Source organism: Rattus norvegicus, chromosome 16 (assembly GCF_021556685.1).
Source record: "Rattus norvegicus strain SHRSP/BbbUtx chromosome 16, alternate assembly SHRSP_T2T, whole genome shotgun sequence".
NCBI lineage: Eukaryota > Metazoa > Chordata > Mammalia > Rodentia > Muridae > Rattus > Rattus norvegicus.
Window position 1 is genome coordinate 12,658,956 of NC_141549.1, and position 20,775 is coordinate 12,679,730.

At 40.0% G+C, this 20,775-nt stretch overlaps 1 protein-coding gene and 1 non-coding gene across 16 annotated transcripts in view; one reads left to right on the forward strand and one right to left on the reverse strand.

Moving 5' to 3' along the window:
• The window catches only part of Ccser2 (coiled-coil serine-rich protein 2), a 112,961-nt gene that overhangs the window by 27,278 nt on the left and 64,908 nt on the right, over positions 1-20,775 (reverse strand). For 14 of the 15 annotated variants that reach the window (XR_015639406.1, XR_015639407.1, XM_087588232.1 and 11 more), the window contains 2 exon segments: positions 20,114-20,276; positions 8,574-8,769 (listed from right to left, as the gene is read on the reverse strand). Coding sequence is in view for 13 of the 15 variants with exons in the window: in XM_087588232.1 (XP_087444358.1) it covers positions 8,574-8,769; positions 20,114-20,276 (359 nt within the window). In the remaining 2 variants the exon portion in view is untranslated. 15 annotated transcript variants of the gene reach the window in all.
• On the forward strand, positions 10,175-10,301 carry LOC120097586 (small nucleolar RNA SNORA15). Its single transcript, XR_015640547.1, has one exon. It is a non-coding gene; the product is annotated as a small nucleolar RNA SNORA15 (small nucleolar RNA).

Sequence of the window (20,775 nt, forward strand, 5' to 3'; positions counted from 1 at the left end):
CTGAAATATCAAAGACACAATACAAAATTACTACATACACAAACAGGAAAATATCAACTCATATGAACACTGAAACCTAATGGCACAGAATTTAGAACTGACTAGAAGAAATATACTAATAAGAGCTATTTAAAAATTTCAAAAGAATGGATTAACTCTTGAAGTAAATAGAAAATTTCTCTACCCACAAATAAAATATGTAAGGTAAAATAATTAAATTTTTCTAAATTTAAAGTCTTATTTGAGATGACAGAATGAATATGAAAACAGATCGACAGAGATGATCTAATATAACTAATTAAGAAAAAACACACGGACCATGAAAAATAAATGAACAGAGTCTGCTTAGGAGTGTGTGGGGGTAATCACAAAAAGTGTCACCTTCAGTCACTCATGTCACAGCAGAAGTGTGCAAGCATAAAACACAGGAGCGGAGAGTTTAGGAAAGTGGAAGGAGCATATCAACGAGGTCGTGTGGAAACAGGCTTCACTTCAGCAGCAGCAGGTCTCTCAGAAGCTGGAAAGAAAGACCAACCCCTAATCCTGCATGAGCCCAAAGAGGAAGACGTAGGGAAATAGGAAAATGAAGGTGTTATAGACCAAAGTATATGGAATAGAACTAAAGTGGTATTTGGAGAAAGTGGTGATTAGAACAGCTGACATAAATAAAAAGGTGTCCCACCTGTAACTAGAACACAGTAGACCAAGAACAAGTAGAGAACAGAAATGAAACAGGAAGGACAGGAAGGAAAACAAAAAACAATCAATGAGGCTGATAACAATTTCTTTGGCCAAGGTGTGGTGACTGCCATTAATCTCAGCATGGGGAGGCTGAGAGGCAGGCCAGTTTCCGTAATTTGCCAGTCGTAGCTATAGAGACTGTCTTTAAAACAATAACAAAAACAATGACAACAAACAAACAAACAAAAACCCCAGGTTCTTTAGAAACTATCAAAGCAATGTGGGGAATGCAGACCAAGGCTAATGCCAGGAGAGGGGTCATTAAATCTCTCAGACGTTGAGAATCAAGAGCCATCACAAGTACAATTAATTCTACATATACAAATTTGAAAACTTGTATAAAATGGAGAAATTACTTTAAAACTAAAATGTTTTAATTCATCTAAGATTAAAAAAATACCCTCTGTAAGCCTAAGACTACCAATTAAACTAAATTCAAAGTTAAAAGTGATCCTATCAATCCATATCCATAAAAACAAGACAAAAGAGTGTGTAAGTAAACATGACCAATGCTCTTTACAACAAAGATGAACAAGTCCTAACATAACACTGAAAATCAGATTCAAGGTAACTAAAAAGTAAAAATGTCATGAACGAACGGAATCAATTCACAAATAGGAAGCTAGTCCAATTACCTACAAGGAATGTAATCACACAAACAAACCTAGACCTCAGTAGGAAGGACCCTGCTGGGAGCGTCAGAGGCCTTCTGAGCAATACAGCAGAGCTCCAGGAAGGAAAGGTGCGGGTAAGGAGGGAAGGAGCCAATGGAAAGGGCAGGGAAAGGGAAAGGGAAAGGGAAGGAAATACAGAGCAGAGCACTCAGAAAGCAGGTACTAGAAGGAAGCCATAAGCTGGTGCTATTAATGGCATCATTTGTGATCCTTTTAAAACACACACCATAGCCTCAAAAAGTTAGCTTCTATAGCCCATAAGTGAAACTGTCAAATTGCTGTTCTAGGTCACAAAGTTACTGACACATCCTTAACAATTTTATTTGTACCAATACCGTTCTTTATTATCCAGGGCATTAAGATTAGAAGTCAGTTTAAAGAAACCAAGGCACCACGTAGTCAATTTTCTTTTCTCCAGACAGGGTCATGAAACACAGGCTGGACTCAAGATTGCTGCACAGCTAAGGATGACCTTAAATTTCAGATCCTCCTGACTCAACCCCCAACTGCCAGGATTACAGCAAAGATCTCCTCAAGCTTACTTTAATGAGTGGTGGGAACGAAACCCAGAGCTTCATGCATGGCAGACAAGCTCTGTACCAACTGTACGACCTCCCCAGGCCACATGCTAATATTGTTAACACTGGTAAGGGGGTGGGAAGGAGATTACTGCACAGGCTTGCCTAAGACAATGATCAATTATTATTAAGTGCTTTCTACATCTTAAGTTTAAAAACAAAAAACAAAAAACCTTGCATTCTATTTTTAAAAGCCTAGCAATTTAGACGTAAAAGATCGAAGAGGAAAAAGACTTTTTTTAGATCCAAGCACAGGAGAGCTCAATGATCATCAACACACTCTCTACCTGAATGAATTAGTAAGACTGCTCCTGCCTTAAATAAGACACAATAATAGTGTTATCTATTTAACACTGACTGTGATGAAAGTATCTGGGACAAAATTAGAAAATACTTTGAGACATGTAACAGGAAATTATAAATGGAATGAAAACATTTTAGTTTTAAAGATGGCTTTCCAGGTAAAGTTACTTGTCACTAAGCTCGATAGCCTGAGTTCATGTCCCAGGAACTACATGTTTTGAATATTCTGCATTAGGATATTTAACAAATACAAGAAAAAATAAGATATAAAGTGTAGCACTGAAGAAAATATGAACAGTTTGGTTAGCAGCCTGTCCAAATACTATGAGCTTTTACTGAGTGAAGTACCAGCAGTTTCCTTAGACTTTGAATTCTACGTGCAATTACAATGCTAATGAATTCATGTACGAATCACAAACTAAGACCTGTTTTCAGAGGAAGAGCTGAATCCAGGCTCCTGTTCCCACTCGAAAAAACTCACCACTGAGCTACACTCCCCATCTACACTGGCATTTTGTGAAAGATGAATACAAGATCATGAAAGGATTATCTTAGACAACCTTCTCCCAGTGTTCTTTTTTGAGACAGTATGAAAGTAGACTTCTGAACTGATATTTACCTTCCACATATTAACCACTGCAAAACCTAGTAATGCCATCTTACCCAGGAGGTTCTCCCGCGAGTTTGCAAAAACTGGGGCCTTCCTATGAGTTCCAGAGCAGCTGCAGTGGACATGAATACTTGATGTGGTCAGGAAGGCATTCTGGCAGCATGAGCAGTCTGTGCATCATCAGTGATGTCAACAAAGCTGCTTTGTGTCTGGACAGGCCAGTGCCAGGTCCTGGAGCACCCACCAAGGCCAGCAGGGCAAGGGGAAGGCTTCTTTCCATTTTCAAAAGTAGTTTGTAAACTCAAAGATACACAGACAGATGAATCAATCATATCAAATCCAGTCCCCAATGCCAGCTAACAGTTTTGAGCACTACTATTTATAACTGATCTATGGTGTTTAAAATCTAGTAATTCGAGCAACATCCTAGGAGACCTTAAAACCTCATTTTCAATTTTTCAAAAGTGAGTTGATCCTAAAGATGCTTGAGCCATAGCATCTTAAGCACAAGAGAAACAGCTGGCATTTGAAAATACATGACTGCTGAAATACATGAAAACCCTCATAATAGTTTGAGAGAATACTCTGTGTAAACCTGTCTAAATTTGTCATTAACCTAAGAAGTGCATCTCTGAATATGGGCGTGTCCCTCTAAGCTGCCCTCCCCAACACACACTTCCAGCTAAGCATGGTGGTGTGGTGGTGCAGTGGTGCGGTGGTGCGAGCTTGTTGTAATCCGACCATTCAGGCTTGCGATAAATGAGCTACCCTGGAGCACCTGATAGGACACTGCTCATCACCCCACCCAAAAGAAAAAGAAGGAAGGAAGAAAAAAGGAAGAGAAAGAAAGGGAGAGAAACAGACGCAAACACACCATGATATAACCACTCAGCTCATAACAATTTTCTGTACTGCTAGTCTGTGCTATTGACTGAACTCAACAATTCTTTTTAAAAACCTTTCCCTGTCTTTCTTAATTAGTAAATCCATCAGTGTTTTCCTCTTACTTCCCATTCTCATCCACTCCATGTGTTGCTGGTTTTTTGTTTGTTTTGTCCCCACCCCCCACCCCTTAGTCTCTTTCAGTGTTCACAAAGCTTACCCTTTATCATTCCCACTTTTGGACTTGCTTTCACAAATTCCAAAAATAATGCTGCTATAATGCTAGTTAAAATTATACTAGACCTACAGGCAGTCTGCAAGGGATGACAGACTCACATCATACACGTCAGACTGAATCTTACATAGTAATACAGCACATAACTGTCTATCCTTTGTAACACATGATTCTGATAATTACTTAGTATTTGTATGTCATCCCAAACTATAAGCTAGCCATTCTGCTTAGGCGTCTATCATCTATGAATTAAAAAAATATTAAATACTCAGTCTTTCTTTAGAACAGACATTTTCTGCATTGGTCTCTTTATAAAGCAGCACAATTATCACTCTGTAGACTTACTGGGTTTTTAGTGTTTGGCATACATGGTGAAAATTCCATTATTCATCACTCATTCGCCTACATTTATAGTTTATCAGATTTAAAGTTTTGAGTATACTATTAATTACCTACTAAATGTGGTTTTGGGGAACAGGGGACATGACACACAGAATGAGGTAAATTTCCTGTCACATTCAGATACACTACATATACATACATGAATATGTAAGCATGCATTCATCTGTACATACAGCATTACAAGTTCCATTAGTTTATTACACAAATGCAGCTATGGGGTTGTAGCTTAGATGGCCTTGGAGACCTCAAAATGTTGGAGGTGCCAGAGTTGTCACCTGTCAAGGAAAGCTACTCACTAGGAGTGGAATTCGCCCAAGAGAACGAAGTCTGCTGAAGTAAAAAAAAAAAAAAAGCTGAAAGAACTTTAAGATCTGAAGACTGCTTTGACATCAGAGTTTGGAGTTTGCCCAGCCAGGCTTTCTGTCGTGCTTTAGCCTAGTGTTTCCTAACTCTTCTCCAGTCCCTGTGTTTTGGAATGACAATATCTCTCCTGTGCCACTGTATGTTGGAAGTGTGTGACGTGATGTTTACTTTGATATTATAGAGGATTAAAGTTAAGAGACTGCATGAATTTCAGAAAGACTTTGAACTTTTAAACACTGTTGAGAGTATGAAAGTCTTTGGGGATGTTTGAAATTAGAATAAATGCATTTTGCATTATGTTATGGCTATAAGCCTACAGAGGCCACGAAGAAGAATATGGTGGTATGAATAATTATGGCCCCCATAAACTCAGGTTGTGAATGCTTGGGCCTTAGGGAATAGCACTATTAGAAGGTAGTGGGGTGGATATGTAGTTGTGTGAAGGTATGTCTCTGTGTGTTCAACTGTTAATTCTGTCCCTGCAGACAGCTAAGTACTAGCAGGATCTTGGTTAGTCAGATCAAGTTTAGAGCAGTTGAGAGACTGCCCTAGCTAGAAGGCCTAAGCTACAGAATATTTAAAAGCCTCTGCCCGATTACGTATACTGTTGGCAGGGCCACTGCTGTCCCAGTATAAGGAAGTGTGGCCTTGTTGAAGGAAGGGTCACTGCAGGGGTAGGCTCTGAGGTCTCCCGTGCTCAAGCTATGCTCACTGTGACACAGTCTCCTGATGTCTGCAGATCAGGATGTAGAACACCAAGTTCCTTTTCTAGCCCAATGTCTGCCTGCATACTATGACAATAGCAGATTAAACGTCTAAAACTGTAAGCCAGCCCCAATTAAATGTTTTCCTTTATAAGAGTTGTCATAGGTATGTTGCCTTTTCACAGCAATAAAACCCTAATTAAGACAAGGATAAAAGCTAAAATGTGTATAGGGAAAACTAGATTCTAGCAAGCAGGAGTTTGCAATCAGACAGGAACACACTGGGACCTTACTACTGTTTCACTTCTCAATCTGGGAATGAGTGTCAAGCAGTTCCCCATATTTCCGTATTTGTGAGCCCTTCTGCAGTATACAGTCTTTATGATGCCATGTTCATACATGCTTTTTCCCCATGAAGTGATGAGATCTGCATGCTGTCAAGTTTTGCCATCTATACTTGTGCTCATGTATTTAGTTTTGGTAAAGAAGTTCAAAAAACCTAAACTTTATGTTAATAACATTTTACTACAGTTTTCTATGCTTCACTTCAATATTTTCCTTGAGGTTGATTTATGCTTAGCCATATAATATTCATTTTAATGTCTCCACTGACATTATAAACCAACTGTCTCTCCCTTCATCCTTCCTCACCCTACCCCCATTTCTGGTTTTCTACCGCCAAGCACTAACCACTCACTGTGTTCTAAACTCAGAGTGCCAGTCGTGATACAGCTGCTTCAAGTATTCCTTCTGGCTGCCCAAACACGCATATGTGCATGGTACATTCATAGACATGTGCCCAGAAAAACACACAGAGAAAGAATAAAAATTCCTGGTTTTGTGCACAATACTGGAGTGACAGGAAATATGGAACACATTGTAGTTGATATTTCATAAACACTAGTACATATTATTTTATCTTATTCTCAAGATCAGCATCCTGTAGAAGACAGAGAATGTATCATAGAGACCAAATACACTACAACCCAAAGAAAAAGACCCAAAGAAGTATTGTGATTTTTTCTATTACTCTGTCTTAAGTTTTTCCTTCCCTGATCCAAAACTGAAAGAGAGCAGAATGTGCTATGACAAAGGCAAAGGACTCATGACAGGAGATGAGGAAACGACAGTGGACCTGCACAACTTCTCTGCAAACTACTCAATGTCTACTAGAACTCGATGCCAGCATGCTTTATGATGGACCCAATCCTAACATTCAGGTACAGAAAAACAAAAGTGCATAAAGATGTGCATCCGAATGCATGTGCTAGGAGCCTGCAGTGGCGCTGGTCACAAAACCCAAACTGGAAACTTGCCCAATGCCTGTCAACTGTGAAACAAATAAAATGCTTGCATAATGTGACAGTCAACAACCTCCACACTGGGGCAAAACATAAGTGAGGACCCATAAATACATTGATAATGAAATAACTCAGACAGGATATTATATGGTTCCAAGAATATTATACTTCACCCCAAGTTCAAAACAGGCAAACAGACTGATGTTTATCAAAAACCAAATAAATGGTCCCATTAACAAAGCAGAAGAACATGTTCTCCCTATGGATTCGTGCTGGCCACACACCCATTCATACCAAATGGAGTACACACTACATTTCCATCTGAGAAAGTCAATGAGATAAGCACTCTCACATGTATATTATGCTCCAACCAAAAACATTTGAAGCAGGCCTTAGGGAATTAAAGGAGGTAGGTAAGGCGTCGCCAGAACGGTTTTCAGTATATTCCCAGTCTCTAGTTCAAGATTTTAAAATAACATCAAGATCATAAATTATGAAATAAAACATAGAATATTAGCCTAAAATAATGCAAAGGCCTAGGTTTAAAAACATAATATACACATACAGGGGACCTTGAAAACCAAATTTCAAGGTCCCTGTTTCTGGCTAAAAAGATGAGATCATGGCTACTGTTCCACAATGCTCTCACACAAAACTGTGTTAAGTTAAAGAATTAAATACATAAAAGTCCTATTTAAACTACAGTGAAAGCTGAGGTGTGTGTAACAACAAATAGAAACAGGCTAAAGGCCAAATGCAACAGTTAACAATTTTAAACATTTATATGGAAAGGAGAGTTTGTCCAAGTGAACTCAGAGAGAAGACTTTAACAAAACCAACTCCAGCAGCCGGCAGTGTGGTAAGCAGTAGCGCCCTTGCCTACCACGGTGCAAAGCCACGGGAGTGAGCCCCCACTCAAGAGGAAACAGACTCTGCTTCTTAGTTTGGGCAAGAGAATGGGAGTGGTGGACGGTAAAGAGGGGGTTGGGAGCTCCCTTTACATGCTTCACGGCATACTACCCGTTAAGGGCTTTCCTAGAACATGTGCACCAGGCCTTGGAGACAAAGACATTGTGTAAAATCCCAGCTTTGTTCTCATTAATTGCTTTCTAAGCCTTCTGCTTAGAGTACTAATAAGAGTTCACTTATTTTTTTTTAAACAATATCCAACCTTCTAATTTGTCCTTTTTTTTCTTTTCTTACTGTTTTCTCGTGTGTTTCATATGTGTAAGCAGGGATAGGCACATCTCTGTGAATTCAAGGACAACCTGGCCATAGAGCAAATTCCAGGAAAACCAGAGCTACAAAGAGAGGCCCTACTTGCCTCCCCTCACCAAAAGGAATATTAATGTGAAAATTTAATGAAAGTCTGCATAGTGAATAAAATTAAAATGTGCAGGTATTACAGACTGAATCCAAACTCTCTTGCATGGGTTTATATTTTGCAACTGAGTCTTGTTCTTCACCTGTGGCCCTACGTATAGCATGTGTAAGAGGTGAAACTGGTAGAAGCCAGTCAACAGAGCGGACCTTGGAAGGCTGGTCTGTCCCTGGTTCTAGCACTGCCTTCCTTGACAGAGGGAAGCCTCTCGCACACAATCTGCTACCAGAGACTGAACTGCTCCCCTCCCTTCCTTCCCCTGAACAACTGGAGCCTGCTGTCCAGGCCACGCTATTCCTGTGGGTACTCTGATCGGTGTGACAAGAGTCATTCATACAAATGTATTCTCCTCTTTTCCAAGTTCCAAAGGTGAAGCTGGAATAGTCATCCGGTACTCACCTGGTGTAAGAGCCGCTTGAGTTTCAGCAACTGCGTTTTGACAGCTGTGCAATCCTGGACCATGTGCCGGAGCGTCATCTCATCCAGGATCACTGTGTTATCTGGAACATCTACAAACATCTTCTGAGCCTGGAAAAAGGGGGTCCCTCCATAGCTTTCAAAATGACCCAAAGGAGATTCTCTATAAGGAGAGCCTCTGGAAGGTTGGGAAGAAGGAAGGAAAAGAGACAGTTTCAGAAGAAGAGGAAGAGCAGCACAGCATTACCACAGCAATCTTTACAACTCACGTCAGTGCCCTCATACTCACCGCAGTCACTGGATGTCCCCTGAGCAGGACGCTCTGCTTAGCTGTTAGCAAAGCTCACTTTCAGGATTCCCTAACCCTATCCACTTGGTGTATTTCACACATTGGCTGAATGAACCGTCCTTAATAAAGCGCCAAAAACAAACAAAGAAGCAATGCTCTTGACACGGCTCTAGCTGACAGAGCTGTGTCACCCCTTTCTGTAGCACCTGGTCTTCAGCTTCTGACTTGGGTGGCATCGTAACCCAAGCTAAGTAATGGAGTCATGTTATTCCCAATGTGGACACACTATTAGACTATCATCTCTTCAGTGCCCATCATTAAAGCTGACTAAATGACTTCTCCCTTCTTTTTTTATACAGCCAATAACCATCTTTACCAATAAAGTTGTGAGGCTTTACAGGAGTCTAATTGATGTATTCCCTAATCTCAAACTACATGTTAAAAAAACAAAACCCACTTTCTGAATCCTGGACAGAATTGTGTTTGCCCAACATGCACAAGAACCTGGACTTGACTCTCATCACCACATAAACTGAGTGTGTTGCTACAGTCATAATTCCATCATTCAGGAGGTACAGCCCAGAGGATTAGGACTTCAAAGTTATCCTCCTTAGCTATAAAGCAAGTTTGAGGGCAGCCTGAGCTGCATACAAGCCTGTCTCAGAAAAAAATTCTTTAGAACTTAAAGCCAGAATCACAGCCTAAGGCAAGAGGAACTAGAGAACAAGCCCATCTCAAAAAAACAAACAAACAAACAAACAAAAAAACAAAACAAAACTGCACTTCCTTTCAGTCTCATCCTTTAAACAGCTAAGCAGAATAAAGAAAAAACTAAGAATAACGTATTTCACGGGAATACACAAAATATAATGTGCTAGTCAGAAATGTTAGCTTAAAATTACTGTAACCATGTTAAACATAATTTCAGACGGTTATTAAGTATGACAACTACACGTACCCCAATGTCCTCACAAGGTACTTAAACATTTCTCCAATATGATGTCCACTGTCACATATTAGAATGAAATTAATTCTGTGTATTAAATATATAAAAATAAGTGTGTTTTATATCAGTCATCATCAAGAAGAGGAATATGGCATCTACTTAAGCTTCTATCTTTCAACAAATAGTCCCAAAACTATTCACTGTAGACATTTTTGCAAGATTGTTACTCTCTGAAGCTGCTCAAATTTTAGTACTGATGAAAAAAGGAGATTCTTCAAAATGATTTGAATCCAGTTTATTCTTCAAGCTCTTTCCTCAAACCTGTCTCTCTCTTAGAAACTTAACCAGGCCTGGCCTACTGTGTTCTTCAGTCAGTAGTTTACACAGCCAGACACCATGCAAGAGTAAGGTCTTCCTTTAAGATGGCCGATATGCTGTATTTTATGGTATGTCATCATTAAAAGTGAGTACAAGTAAAAAGAAAACAAAAGAAACTTAACCAACAGCTAATTTTCCACAATTCCCAAAACACACTCCAAAGTGTCCCTCTTTTCCAAAGAACACCATCTTTTCAGTAGTTCTTGTAGTCACTCATCCTGCCGTCCCTCCAGTCAGATATCTCACAATTCCTCTTCATCTTTAGTTAGCTGGCATTTCCTTCTGAAAAAGCTCCCTTATTCCCATAAGGTAAAACCATGTGCTGCCATAGGTGTTTTCATAGAGCCTAGTACTGGGCTCCAAACCTCAATATACTGTTTGTCATGCCTGGAAAACTATGTGCTTCATGAAAGGAAAGGCTATATTTTTTACTCTTTTATGTGCATAGGTATTTATTGTTACTACAGTTTTGGTACTATATGAGAAAGGAGAATGAATTTTAACTACCAGTTTGTTTGTTTTTTAAACTTTCATTTCTGATATTCTAAAATTCTATAGCTATGACATTAAAAACAAACTTTTTAAGAAAAATTATTATTTAGGACTGAAGTGGCTTAGTGGATAAGAGCACTTTTTGTTCTTGCAGACAACCTGGGTTTGATTCCCAGCAACCACATGTTCTCACAATCTATAATTCCCATTTCAAGGAATCCTCACCTTCTACCCTGTGTAGACACCAGATACACACATGGTGCACATACATACATGCAGGCAAAATATGGGTGTGAGAAGGGTTGGGAGAACAGGAGGATATGTGTAGAAAGGATTAACCAAAATAAAAGATGCATGGAAAAGCCTTTAGGAAACCCCCTATTTTGTAACCATGCATATGGGAATACATGCATGTGTGTGTACATGTGTGCATGTGTGTTGAAATAGAGATGACTTGTGTGGGTAGCTAATGAAGTGAGTTCTTAAATATAAATCTCAGAGACAGGTATGAGACTTCCCTGTGATTCAGGGAAGCCCCAAAAGCCCCCAAACCATTACCGGATATTAATCATCATTGTCTTGTTTCCATATTATCACTAGATGTCAAGTCCTACTGCTGAAGACACAACACACTTGGGTGAGGACAGAAAAATTCAGCTGGAGCTGACTTTGAAACTTTTTTCAGCTGGTTAGATACACTGCTTACCCCATGATAGTGGCCTGTCAGAATGAGGGGCCCACTAATAGTCATGGCAGTTATGAGTGGCTAACAGCCTTCTAATTGGAATCAAGGCCTGTTCCACAGGAAAGAATTCAGGTCTGGTACAAGAAATCTGGTCAAAAGGCCAGGGCTATATGAAATCACAGGGTGGAACTGATTATAATAGTAATGTTTTGCCAAATAGGTAAGGTGTCACACTATCTTCTATGGTTCTGTTAATACCAATAAATTAATGTTGCTCTCAGCCTTAGTCAGAGAAACTTCTTACTGCCATGAGTAGCAGGCAATGGAGACTGACAAATGGCTACAGTGCTGGGAATAAGTGACTGTTGAGAGCTCAGCCCTAGATAGGACATCCATCTCAACCCTGCAAAGGCTCAGAAATACTACAGAAAGGAGGGTAGAAGAACGCAAGAGATGGGAGGTAAGAAGAGTGCTGAGAAAGTCTGTCCTGTGGGCATGGCTTTAGCACTCATGAATTCACAGGAGCTATGTATGGTTAGCTGCACATGACCTGCACAAAACCAAGCACATCAGGATTACAGTATGGAGTGGGGAGAGGCTTTGCCCCTAGCTAAAGAGCTAGTTGCTTTGATGGCTGTGGAGGAGGTAAAGTTGGTCTTCTTTAGGGGCTTGGCCGAGGGTAAATTCTTACAGATGGCTTCCTGCCCATGCCCATGCCCATGCCCACGCCAGCAGCACTAGCTCAGAACCTATTATAACTCATAAACTAAGTTATTTTTTAAAAATTACTTAGGGGTTATTTTTTAAAAAGAGGAAAAGGAATAAAAAGAAGGGGAAAAAGGATAAGAAAGAAAGAGGAGGAAAAGGAAGAAAGGAGGAGGAAGAAGAAAAAAGAGGAAGAAAGAAGAGGACAAGGAGGAAAGGAGACTTTGAAGTGGCATTTACCATTCAACCCACCAGCCTAAATAATAAAGCAATTCTATTACTAATGAATTATTATAATTTTAGAAGCATCTTCCCAAATTATATATCCTATCTGTAACTTAGCTTCTAATTCCTCCCCACTTCCAAAATGACTCCATTATGAGGGTGTGCTTTGCACTGTCGGGTGCAGAATCTCTGAGCACATGCGTGGATATGAGAGGCTGTTTTTGTCTATTTTCTAAGTCACAATTTTTATTTCAAAATTAATCTTTAGTATTTTTCTGACCATTAAAACCTTTCATGTAGAAATTGAATAGACATGTTTTACGGGGATGATTTAATTCTTTAAATGCTAGATCTGGCACAATTCTATCAACACTCTAGGATGTTGTTACCTTGTAGAACCACTGACTCGATTCAGTGAGTAAGAAAAAGATCAGCCAAAACTGACACTCTCCCACTTTGGACCTTCCTATCTGAAACTGTAATAATCAAGATCGAACGGAGTTGGAGAACCAACACACAAAACAAGACAAGAAGGCGGCAGTTTAGAAATGGAAACACCAAACGCAACCACCTCCTCTTTGAAAAAGCAGCAAAGGCAACTTACTATTGGATGGCCTTTAACCAAGCAACAGACATTTAGGTGCAAAAGAAATGACCTCAAATTAACAATAGACCTCAAAATAAAATGTACAACTGTAAAATTCCTACATATTAGGAAAGAAAACCTGGTGTACCTTGGATTGCAAATGTGTTTTGAAATACAATATGCATGTGCACACACATTCGTGTATTCCAAGAAAGAAAACCTGCAAACAAACTTTATTTCTAAAAGTCATCTTCAAATTTTAAAAATAACCACCATTTAAACACCATTTAAGAAATTAGAAAATACACACTAGAAGAAAATATTTCCTATACATGTATCTGATTCAGGACTAATATCTCAAAATACAAAGAACTATTAAAATTCAACAATATAAGGATAACTCAACTTGAAAAATTAGCAAAGATCTGGGTACCTTAGCAAAGATGAGACATAGATGGAAAATAGGCATTGAGCGTTGTAGGTCACTGGAGAACTGTGGCTTATAACAAGGCACCACTACATACCGAATGGTTACTGTCCAAAGCACAACCCTTAGTGCTGGTGAGAGTGCAGACCACCATGAACGCTCATTCACTGCGGGCAGAAACGGATAGTGGTAACAAGTCACAGCAAGAACAAATCTCGGAGAGGGAAGAGCTGATTTGAGGATTTGACTTTCTAACTTTTTATGACAAGCGAAGACTGAGATCCACTGAGTTCTTAGTGTGAAGGCACCAAGATGAAGGAACAAGTCAGTGCTGGAAATAAGTACTTGACGATCAGAAATTTCCAAAAGTTAATGAAATATTAATCTACATATCCAAGAGCTCAACGAACTCCAGACATAATAAACCTAGTCACACCATCATCTAACTCTGAGAAGCCAACATCAAAGTGAGTGTTTGTTTAGATGACAAAGAAGAGTGACTCCTGATGGTAAAGAAATGTTAAATAAGAGTTGAGTTCTCATCAGGAAGCAAGGAGTCAATGTCTTAAGAGAAAGACGACCAACAAAGCATTCCACCTCCAGCACAACAATCCCTAAGATAAAGGAGAAGTTTAAGACAGAAGCCACTCCAAGAGAATAGAATCTGCTGCCAGCCTACCTTCCTTCCCTAGAAGTCTGGGTGATGCAGGAGAATACAGTACGTCTAGATGTTTGCCTTCAGTAACAAACATATCAAACCAAATAGTCATCAAGGAACCAAAGGACGTGGGTAAAAACGTACTCTAAGACCTAAGAGGAATCTATAGAATATCTACAGATATTAAATTATCAGTGTAATTTTTTTCCACAAAGAAAAGTCCAAGTCTAATTTAAAATCAGTAAAAAAAAGTCCTTCACAAACTCTTCTCAAAAATACTTATAAAAGGTGACAGCTCGCAATTCACCCTAAATGACCTATAACCAAAACAACATCCACCTCAACAAAACTAAACTAGCACTTGAGAATAGATACATAAAAATATGTAACAAACAAATGTAAAAGGCGCATGCCAAAAAACTGAATAATTCAAGAAATAAATGGCTGGCTAAATATCTCCAAGTCAATGTAGTAACAAGAATGATAGGAGGGGGAGTCTACTGAAAAGTCACTAGAGAAAACACAGGATGCTACCATGATAGATATTCAACAAAGGGAGGGGAGAAGGGAACTGGGAGGGAAAGAAGACAGGGACAGAGGGTGGGGGTAAAGGACTTAAGACCTGAGGGCCAACAAAGAATAGATATAGGCAACATCAGAAAGTAGGAGGTTGGAAGGACCATCCAGAATGTACCCTAGACCCGGGAGGTGAGAGACTCTCAGGACTCAAAGGGAGGGGCCTTAGATGAAATGCCCTACAGTGGGGAGAGGGAACTTGCAGAGTCCACCTCCAGCAGAAAGACAGGGCACCAAGTGAGGGGTGGGGTTGCTCTCCCATTGTCAAATCTGAGCCATAATTGTTCCTGTCTGAAAGGCCTGCAAGACCTGCAGGGACGGAAATGGAGAAGAGCCTAAGGGGGAAAAAAAAAAAACGCCCAGCAACAGGCCCAAAGTGGGTTCCAGCTCAAGCAGAGGCCCCAAGACCTGACACCATTACTGAGGCTATGGAGTACTCACAAAAAGGAACCTACCATGACTGCCATCCGAAAGACCCAACAAGCAGCTGAAAGACTCAGATGCAGATCTGTGTACACAACCAATGAACAGAAGCTGCTGACCCCTCTGTTGAATTAGGGAAAGCTGGAAGAAGCTGAGGTGGAGGGTGACCCTGTAGGAGGACCAGCAGTCTCAATTTAACCTGGACCCCCAAGATCTCTCAGACACTGGAGCCAGGCAGCATAAACCAGATGATACAAGGCCCCCAACACATACACAGTAGAGGACTCCCAGGTCTGGGTTCCCTCAGAAAGATGCACCTAACCCTCAAGGGACTGGAGGGCCCAGGGAGTATAGATGTCTGGTGGGGAGGGGGGTGGAGACATCCTCGTAAAGAGAGGAGGGGGTGGGGAGAAGGTGTGGGATGTGAAACAGTCAGAGGGTGGACCAGGAGGGAAATAAAATCTGGAGTGTAAAAAATATATATATTCAACAAAGTCTAAGCAGAAGGGAATGTCTTCAGATTTAAAATGAAATCTATTTCAAAAACAAAAAGCAACAAAACAAACAATACCTTTCTCAACAGTAAATGAATATTTTCTCCCTAATATCAGAAACAAGGCATAGATAGCTATTGGCTCTCACTACTGATATTCAACACCATGACAAAAGATGTGGCAAAGAAAGAATGAAAAATATTCTATGTGTACAAGAAAGAAAACTATACAGATTGAAAAGGACAAAGTAAAACTACCTGTTCTCAGATGAAGTCGAGTATACATAAAATCCTAAGAGCTAAGGACAAAGTTAAGAGTCCTTTGTATAACAATAAATTATTCATGGTTGAATATTATAATGGAGTAGGCCAGTGAGCCACAGAGTTTTATAAAGTATACATAGAGGGATGAATGAACAGGAGCTGATCTGAGTCTCAAACTAGTGACTTAAAAATACTTCACTTAAGGGGTTGGGGATTTAGCTCAGTGGTAGAGTGCTTACCTAGGAAGTGCGCAAGGCCTGGGTTCCATCCTCAGCTGGGGGAGGGGGTGAGAAAAAAATACTTCACTTAGAAGTGACGATTAAGAGTGAAAGTGTCACGCCCCATACTAGGACTCCTAAACCATAAAGATCTCACCTATAGAAATGCTACTGGAAAGGCAATGCACTTAGTTAAGAGCTAGATTTCAGTTTTAATTAGAATAACCACAAGGAGGGCAGGGCTGTACGCTTTGTTAGGGTAGAGAGAATTCTATATAATGTAAACATTTTAGGAAAAGAGAACTATTGGGAGAAAATGGGAGTGGAATATTAAGCAGGGTAAAAGAAAGAGGTGGCATTATGATGAGAATAGCAGAGGACATGTGGAGCAATAGTTCTGAAACAGCAGGCAAGCTACTGATGAGACACAATGCCATAATGGACTATGATACCCTGACAGAATGCCATAATGGACCATGATACCCTGACAGAATGCCATAATGAACTATGATACCCTGACAGAATGCCATAATGGACCATGATACCCTGGTGGTTTATAGTCTCAGTCTTTAGCACTAAGTAGAACACAGAAAATGACAGTTCTAAGGCCTGTTGTGGTAAATTTCTTTGTGTGACACCCAACCTTGTATGTAGCTCAGGCATGATTAGAAAACCCAGCACAGACATGGGAATCTTGAAGATAAAATGAACCAGTCAAGTACTATCAGTGAGTTCAGCCAGTCCTGAGGGAGCTCCATGCTGAATGCATCAGATTGGCAATCGCAATGATACTGTTTGTGCTCTCCCCTCAACACAAACTTCTGGGAACTAGCAATTCACAATCACAAGCGCTTTAAAGCATATCAGCTCTAAAAAGAGATTTGGGAAAATGCTATATATTATCTTTCACTAAATTCTTCAAAGTCACAATTTATAGAAACAGGTAAAATGCAGCCACCATTTAAACAAATAATTTAATTTGTTCGTTCTTAAATTTACCTGACCAAAGAACTCTCTTCTGTACCTGCTAATATATAGGGAATCAGAGTTTAGCATTCTGGACTTTACTGGGGGGGTGGGGGGGGCGGATGAGGTGTGTTTTCTACCTTTACTCAGTCTCAGTTGGGACATTTCTAAGGACAGAGACAATTACCTCCATGCTATCCATTCCGTTTCTTTAATTTTCTATAAATTTTATTTATTTATGTGTCTGGATGTTTGTTCCTATGTATATCTAAGTAGCATGTGTGTGCATGGTGTCTGCAGAGTTGAAGAGAGTATGGTATCACCCCCTGGAACTGGGATTAGAGAGAGTTGTAAGCCACCATATGTTGGTTCTGGAACTTGAACTTGGGTCCTCTGGGACAGCAGCCAGTGCTATTACTGCTGAGCCATTTCTCCAGCCCCCACACCACCCCCATTCCATTTCTAATAGGCTAAGGTCCAACTATGATAAACCTGAAGAATGGTTCTCTGAAAATGCCAGACTCTGTCATGCAAACTTCTGCACTGCCCTTGTTCCTGGCTGAATGCTCACAGCTCTCTTTCACATGCCCCACTAAGACACTAATCCCCTGCAGTCTCCAGGTCAGAACTGTAGGACTGATTCAAAGTAACATCCTTACTCTGTATTATCCTAGATAGAACATACAAACACAGCTGCACACGCATGGTAACCCTTTTCAATACCTTTACTAGGCACCCATTATCACAGCAATAACACATGCTTTCTCTCCGCAGACTATATATTACACATATATGTGAGAAATGGCAGACACAAGTCTTTCCCTAGCTTCAGTGTAAAGATGTCTACTATTAAGCCATATCAATGCAGAATTCTATCATCTTTAACACAATAGTCCAAGAAGTCATTCCCAATCCACAACTTGCACTTCTCGTACTATCTCCAAATTCTCATCAGCTCAAGCCTTTAGGGAAGCATACATTATACAGGCTACCAGTGAGTATTAAGTGAATGAAAAAGTTTTAAAACTAAGCATTTGTTATGGTTTGAATATGACGTCTCTCTCACAAGCTCCTGATCCAGATGGTAATGACATTCTAGGAAGTTGGAGAATGTATGGGAGGAGATTGATGGAAATAAACCATTAAGGCCGAGCTTTTGAAAGTTATAGCTGGCAGTTAGCGCCAGCCTCGCTCTCTACTTCCTGGTGTGTAGTGACGTAAGGAACCTCTGCCATTTGTTCCTCAAACCACGAGCTCCACCATTCCCTCCGAGCCCTGATTGGCTCAAACTTTGAAATTGGGTGAAAACAACCCTATCCTGTCTGTTAGCCATTTCTGTTGGGTGCTACGGTGACAGTGAAGCAAAAATAACACTCAATGCTTGTCACTTAGTTAGGCTTCATACGCCAGCCTTAGTTTAAGTCACTATAAACACATATGTAAGATTAGACAAGTGGGATCCCATCAGTGGTCATGAAGGCCATCTTTACACCAGGCTCTTATCTGGCAGGATTCACTCTGATGTTGCTCCCACCAAAGCCATAATGCCTAGAAGTACTGTATGCACTCCCCAGACTGCCCAATTACACCTTCTATGTGCTTGCTCCAGCACAAAGACTCACTTGGATCCCATTTTTCCTTAATCTACTGAAGAATATTTTATTGACTAGAACTTGTTCAGCTTAGGCAGAAGAACAAGAGTTAGGAAAATTACGGTGCCACCCAGTGTATGTCCAAATTTCTCTGTGTTTGTCTTGTATGGGGACTACGTCCTGGAGAAACAAATGCCCCATCTTATACATACTGTGTGTGCTGACATGTCAAATGCCCATCTTATACATACTGTGTGTGCTGACATGTCAAATGCCCATCTTATACATACTGTGTGTGCTGACATGTCAAATGCCCATCTTATACATACTGTGTGTGCTGACATGTCAAATGCCCATCTTATACATACTGTGTGTGCTGACATGTCAAATGCCCATCTTATACATACTGTGTGTGCTGACATGTCAAATGCCCATCTTATACATACTGTGTGTGCTGACATGTCAAATGCCCATCTTATACATACTGTGTGTGCTGACATGTCAAATGCCCACCTTATACATACTGTGTGTGCTGACATGTCAAATGCCCTTCTTATACATACTGTGTGTGCTGACATGTCAAATGCCCATCTTATACATACTGTGTGTGCTGACATGTCAAATGCCCACTTATACATACTGTGTGTGCTGACATGTCAAATGCCCATCTTATACATACTGTGTGTGCTGACATGTCAAATGCCCATCTTATACATACCATGTATCTGCTGATATGTCAGGCTTTGCTCTCGGCCTCTGCTATAAGGACCCTGAGCAACAACTCTACTTCTTGCTTTAGAGAGCACAGAGGAACATATACTTTTCTTCTATTATTTTTCATCTCAGTTTTATTATTTGCAGTGTGATATGCTCCATGATAGACATAAATACTTTGTGGAATGAGATATTCAAAATTAGAATAAACAAAACCAAACCAAAACTGCCATTGTTAACCACAAACCCACTACAGCACACACCTTTCCCTGATCCATGAATACTCACAGGAAAGTCTCTTTAAGCCAGCTCACAAATGGTACAGCGAAGACTGAGGTGTGCAAAGGCTTAGAGAGACCTAACTTGCAAAGCTAATCTACAACAGGGGAAGCTCAGGTGTGAATGGCTGGGAAGCCATTATAGTAAGTACATGGTCTGATCCAATCCATACTACTCCCTGTTACAGAATGTAAAGTCCTTCTGGTGTCACATGGCCCCCTTTAACAGTATTTGTGGAATTTTATATTTTTAACTCATAAGCAAAATAAAACCAGTAACTTAGTTGTTACTTTGTACAATATTATTTCTAAAAAATATAAAGTCAGCATTCATTAATTCTGAAATGCAGAGCCCCACCCCAAGTCAATCACAACTTAAAAGTGCATGTCACAAATGCCATTTGCAAACCTGTGAAAAAGCTACTAAAAAAGATTTCAGCTAAAAAATGATTAGTTATTGTAACAATTACATATGTAACAATTACATATCACACATAACCTGAACTGGTTTTGGTGCTTTGAAAACCAGGCAAAATCAGCTTGGCAATAGAACTGTTAGTCAGGTTAGGCAAGGACAGACACGAAGGCGCAGTTAGAGCACACTCACCTGCTCAAGTCACTTTTTCCATGGTGATGATAGTGATCAGGATGGCTAAGGTGGTAATGGTCCTGTCCACTCCACCTCTGCGATGGCCTTTTCCAAAATCCGTCCTGCGACTGTCGGACATTTCTGTCTGTTCGGTCAAAGCGGTTCATATTGTCACAGTCCACTGGGCAGATTAAAAAGCAACAGTCTATAAATATGTGTACACTATGAAAAGTCAACTGCTATGGCCTGATAATTAAATGCTGCTAAAAGTATTTTTTTACTTCTAAAAGCACCAGCCATGTATGCTAGTGAATCACAAAATAACATTTTCCAAAGAAAACTAGTTCTTACAGTGAGAACTGAACCTTATATATCCAAAATGAAGTAAATTATACTTCTCTATCAACCACGTAAGTGAGCAACTACTGTTGGACGGTTGTAAAATACGGGGAAACTGCTAAAATCCACTTACATATTCCCAATACAAAAAGGTAGATCTTAAGAACAGCACAGGACCCATTCTTACAAAGGAATGCTCCAATTAAGTTTCTCAGCCAAGAAGCACAAATTTAGCTTTCATCATACATGATTGTGTTTTTAAATAAAGCTCACACTTTTAAACAGTAAACTGCTCGAATCTGTCTGCAACAGGGCTGGCTCAGAAAGATTAAAATGTTACT